At 34.7% G+C, this 5,020-nt stretch overlaps 1 protein-coding gene across 2 annotated transcripts; it reads right to left on the bottom strand.

Annotated features, from left to right (window-relative positions):
- Positions 1-911: 911 nt before the first annotated feature.
- LOC131029326 (uncharacterized) lies at positions 912-3,021 on the bottom strand. Of its 2 annotated transcripts, none has more exons than XM_057959768.2 (3): positions 2,792-3,021; positions 1,648-1,845; positions 912-1,565 (listed from the first exon to the last, which is right to left on the bottom strand). In XM_057959768.2, the coding sequence occupies exons 2-3, from the start codon at positions 1,660-1,662 to the stop codon at positions 1,185-1,187; spliced, it is 396 nt and encodes a 131-aa protein (XP_057815751.2). In that variant the 5' UTR covers positions 1,663-1,845; positions 2,792-3,021; the 3' UTR covers positions 912-1,184. The 2 variants fall into 2 exon arrangements, with proteins under 2 accessions (XP_057815751.2, XP_057815750.2); XM_057959767.2 differs by having other exon boundaries at positions 2,801-3,021.
- Positions 3,022-5,020: the final 1,999 nt, after the last annotated feature.

The following is a 5,020-nucleotide window of genomic DNA, read 5'->3' as shown; positions in this document are numbered from 1 at the left end:
CATGTGCTTTGTTTTTGCCTTTAAATATAGACTCTTGATCAAGCACAAGGTGATGACTTATGCTAATAAGAAAAGCTCATGATGTGTTCAACCTTAATGATATTCTACTGAAGCATATAATCATGCAAATAGTCTAGAAATGTGTGGAGGACATTATTAGTGACCATAATGTGTGTAGTAGATAAATGAAAAAACTAATATAGAACATGTCAATGCACATGTTTATATTACTGTTTTACAAAACAAAAAAAGTGATAAATTTTATCTTTAAATTAAGCAAGGATGCTCAAAAAAACCTATACTATTCTTAGAGTTAAAACAACAAACAAAATTTACAAATATCTATTATCTATGATAGAAAAGAATATAACATTCATTCTCTCTCTAAAATAATAAAATGGAAAATAAGCAAGTGCCAGGTGGCTCAATTACTTTACAAGGACGAAATTCTAAATATTCTCTCTTCCAGATCATGCTTAATATTATCCGGCACTAATGTCAAACCAGTTCAACTATCAATCATCTTAGTTAAAGTATTAGTACACAAGCTAATTAAGAGAAATACATGACATTAATTACATCATAAATCAGTTGAATTCTTCTTCTAGTGCATGGAAAGAAATGACTATCCAGTTTTTAAAATGCACCAATACATTGATTAATATACCAATACATTGATTAATATACTAAGTACAGATTTAAAAAGACTTGAATTTCCAAGACTAAGTACAGTATTAATATACCAATACATTAGTTATAATATATGAAAGTAACTCAAGACTAGAAAGTTAAAAAGACTTGAATTTCCAAGAGTAATGAAGTACAGATTCAGAGAGCTATAATACATTTATCTACTTGACAAATTTGGTTTAAAATAAAGTCATTCACTTGTCTTAAAATTTAAGATCAAATATTGAAATATCAAATTTATTTTACGGTATATGTATTATAAACATAAAGAAATATGGCCTCGTCCTGATGCTAAGCACATTGACATGATAAAAACCAACCAAAACCCATTAGTGCTACAGCCTGGCGAGCCATTTCCGCCTTGCTCTATATGTTAAAGAGAATCCATTATCTACTGTAAAACAGAATGGGTTAAAAAGTTTTTCATCCTGTTCACAGAAAAAGCTGTTTTCATAGAGTCTTGACAAATTCTGAGTACTCTACAGGCCTCCAAGTCAGCGAGACCATATTTCAAACTGATTAAAAGCCATGCATGCTAAACTAACAAAACCAAGACTGATAATATACGATGACGGCTGCACAGTGTAAAAAGCTGCAAGGAAACCCGACATGGAAAGTATCGTTGAATTCAAAAAGGTGAGGAAAATTGTACGATCCGTTCCCCGAGCCCTAGTTACCACGAGTAATACTGCGACGATAAAAGATGCAACAATAGAACCCACTCCAAATACATTGACAAAAAGACCATTAGCATTCATGGCGGTGGTTATGCCATGAAATCCAAGAAATACCCAAACGGCTGTGCATGGAATGGAAATGCCGGCCATCGCATGCCAAAACGTATGAAAAGGGCGCTGTTGTCCATCAGAATTCGCCTGAAAATTTCACCCCCAAAAAGTGTTAATACTTTCATGTGTGCTCCCCAAATTTAAAAAGAAATGTTCATATTTGTTTTACCTGCATGGAATCCATTGGGCCGATGTTTTCTGAGCTGCCTAAATCTGTTCCTCGCCGCGTTGTTCTTTAGGATTTCTTGTAATAACCCTAAATGCAAATCTTTTGGGGTTTCTTGTATGGTGCACCTTGGCAGGCTCCTGAGGCTAAAATATTATGAACGAGTGAAAAAGATGATACAATTCGGACAGAAGTTACGACCTGCCCAAATTATTTCATAGGGTCAGAAATTGGTGAAAAATCTGACATATATGATTTTCAGTATACACTGACAGAACTGTAAAATAATATACGATTCGCAGGATGAAACGATGTACGAGTTGCCGATTGTGGATCTTTACGTTTATTTTCCCGTCATTTTATATTTATATATTAAGAAACAAATTCAAATAATTATAATAAGTTTGATCAACACAAAAAACTATGAATTCATTTTAGGTCTTCTTGCAAATATATCCTTCCTGTCTGGCCTTGTTTCCATGGTAGAATTGCACTTTTCCAAGAAAAAAAGCGAACAGAGTTACTCTTGGGGAAAAATGAAGAGACTCTATTACGGGTTAAATTTACAGTAGATCGTCTCAAACAAACAGCTGAGATGCACGTTTTGTATACAGGATTCAAAGACAATGTGGATTTGACGAAAATAATTTAAGAGAAGACGACCAAAACATTCAATCTAGAGAACCCTAAGTTTTGCTTCTTGTAACTTTTTTATTTTCTTGTAAGGGATCTAAATAACCATAATTCACACACAAAGATAAGGAGGAAATCGTCTGACTAAAGCTATTTCGAGATAAATATGAAGAGGGAGAAATTGTTCCTGTTACTCAGAGGAAGGATGTGAGAAAACGAAGGTCAGGTTCCGTATCACAAATGCAAATTAACACAAAAACTAGTATAGATCAAAAGATTCTATATCAGTAAGATAAACTTTATATGTAAAATCATACAACAGGCAACTACAAACCTAGCAAGGGCACATTTACCCATGTATCTGCAAGTTGGACTCATAATTTTCAACAAACAAATCAACAATTTCTGAAACTTATTTCAACATGGGACTAAAGAAATGAGAAATCGTATTCCTTAATAGATTGCAGAAAAGCAAGAAAAACATCCTTATCGGTGAACAAATATAGAAATTAACCTGAATCACCTGTATCAGCAGTCTTGAAATTCCATTCCTGTTCTCGTGAAGGAGCTCAGTAGTTTGATAGTTTGATAGTTTGAAGCATTCTTATCGGTGAAGAGAGAAGTGAGAACAAATATTGCTCGGTAGTTTGATTCGTGGGAAAGAGAAACTAAAAAGCGAGATTGAGATGGAAATGTAGTTAGTTTGTTTTCTTGGAGTACGCGCCCATCAACATCAACATCAACATCAACATCAACCGGAAATGCGACATATAAAGATACAAATGAAATGACTATATACTATCAAATTAAAGATAACGCAATATGTTTAAAGAGCATTTCAAAGAAACTTTTACCAATCTTTTGGTAAAGGAAGAAAAACTATCTAAAGGAAAAATTTGCCTCAGACAAAAACTATCTAGATACATGTGTGATGCAGAGGTAGGGGTAGCTCAATGGTTTCAATCTACTAGGGTAGTAGTTCTATACTTTATCAATTAGACACCCTTGAGACACTATTTGACCCTTAGGGTTTGAACATTCTCTAGACTTTGGACAAACATCATAGGGTATTGTACACTTAAAAGTTTGGACAGTAACAACACAACAAAAAGGTCTCTTGAGGACCAACTTCAATGACATACCCTCATCCTTTAGGGATGCTTCTATTGATGATCTAGGCTGACGAACACATCAATACCTCCAACTTCTCCTCTAGACTTGAACACCCTACAAAGGACCTTTGGAGACCCTTTATGACTCACACTTCATAACTCTCCATATGACCCTCCATTGCAACAAACATGATTGGAATTATGTCTCGCATTAGGACCGACATTAGGACTATGACAATTAGGGTGTTTTAGGATAGTCAACAACATTAGTCAAGAGATCTGACCAAATTCCACAAGGCTTCCAACCTCCTAGTCTACTTGTGTGAGGGACTCTTCCCAAAGGTTCAAGGCTCCTTCAACTAGACACATTCCATCCAATACTTCATCCAAACTTCATTCAACAAGCATTGTCACTGGCTTCCTTATGACAATCACAGTAAACATACGCAAGGACAATCATATTTTCCTTTGGCCTTTCTTGATGAAATGGAATCAAGCCTCATAGGTTTGTACCTTGGTATCCACCACACCTTTTCCAGCATCCCTCACACAAGATGGACCCCCCCTTGTTGTAGTTTTATGTATTATTTTCTTTATAGTGTTGTCTTAAAGGTCTAATACATGGTGTATATCAAACCAACCTATCAACTTTGGCATGTGCATCCTTCACCATATAACCTCGAAAGATTGGGAAATGAAAATACATATTTATAAGAGCCTTTCCAATTAGTAGTGTGAGTTTTTAATGGTGAAACAGACTAAAATACATTTTTTTCCACTCACTGGAAACCCTAATGAGGGTTTTGATAGTTTTTAGAAAAATGGTTATATCTTACTCAAATCACAATGAAATTAAATGAAACAAAAAGAATAATTTAGTAAAACCTCTTCCCTAACATCTCCTATAGGTTTCAGGAGAAAAAAATAAAGCTTTTAAGGTGAACAAAATAGAAAAATTGACTGCAATGTGGTAAATTGTGCAGAAACTTTGGGTGGCATGTACAATGACTTTTTATACCTAACCAAGTGGATTACTGCTGGAATCAAGGAACACTGAGAGGGGGGGGGGGGGGGGGTGAATCAATGTTCTGTAGTCTTTAACAATATTAATTTGATTTTTCAACCATCTAATACAAATCAACAAAAGAAAGATGCGAACACATAAATCAAATATCCACAACACCATAACACCAGGATTTTTATGTGGAAACCTGGTCAAGGGAAAAACCACGATGGGATTGAGACCCACAATATAAATATACTTTGTTAGAAGTATAGAAATATTACATTTAAGGGTAATGCACATGCATTTAGACACACTGCTTAGAGCTCACTACTCAATTTACAATAAGGGCTACAACCCTAGAAGTAATTTACAATGATTACAAGAAGTAATTAAATAATGAATAGAATCTGTAAATGCCTAGAAATAGTTCCGGTTAAGCTCAAAATACTCAATCTTGCACTGCTATGTTATGTTGTTCTACTATATCCCGAAGCACAAATCCTTTAGTTGCGCATGTGATATTATGCACAATCGTTGACAAATAACTTCCACACAACCACCGATATCCAAAATGATCATATCCACTAGTATTTAATATGTGCAACATCAAATTAGGTCTTCTTCA

This window comes from Cryptomeria japonica, chromosome 10, assembly GCF_030272615.1.
Source record: "Cryptomeria japonica chromosome 10, Sugi_1.0, whole genome shotgun sequence".
Taxonomy (NCBI): domain Eukaryota; kingdom Viridiplantae; phylum Streptophyta; class Pinopsida; order Cupressales; family Cupressaceae; genus Cryptomeria; species Cryptomeria japonica.
Note: the sequence above shows the minus strand (reverse complement) of the source record. Positions and strands in the feature narration are given on the sequence as shown.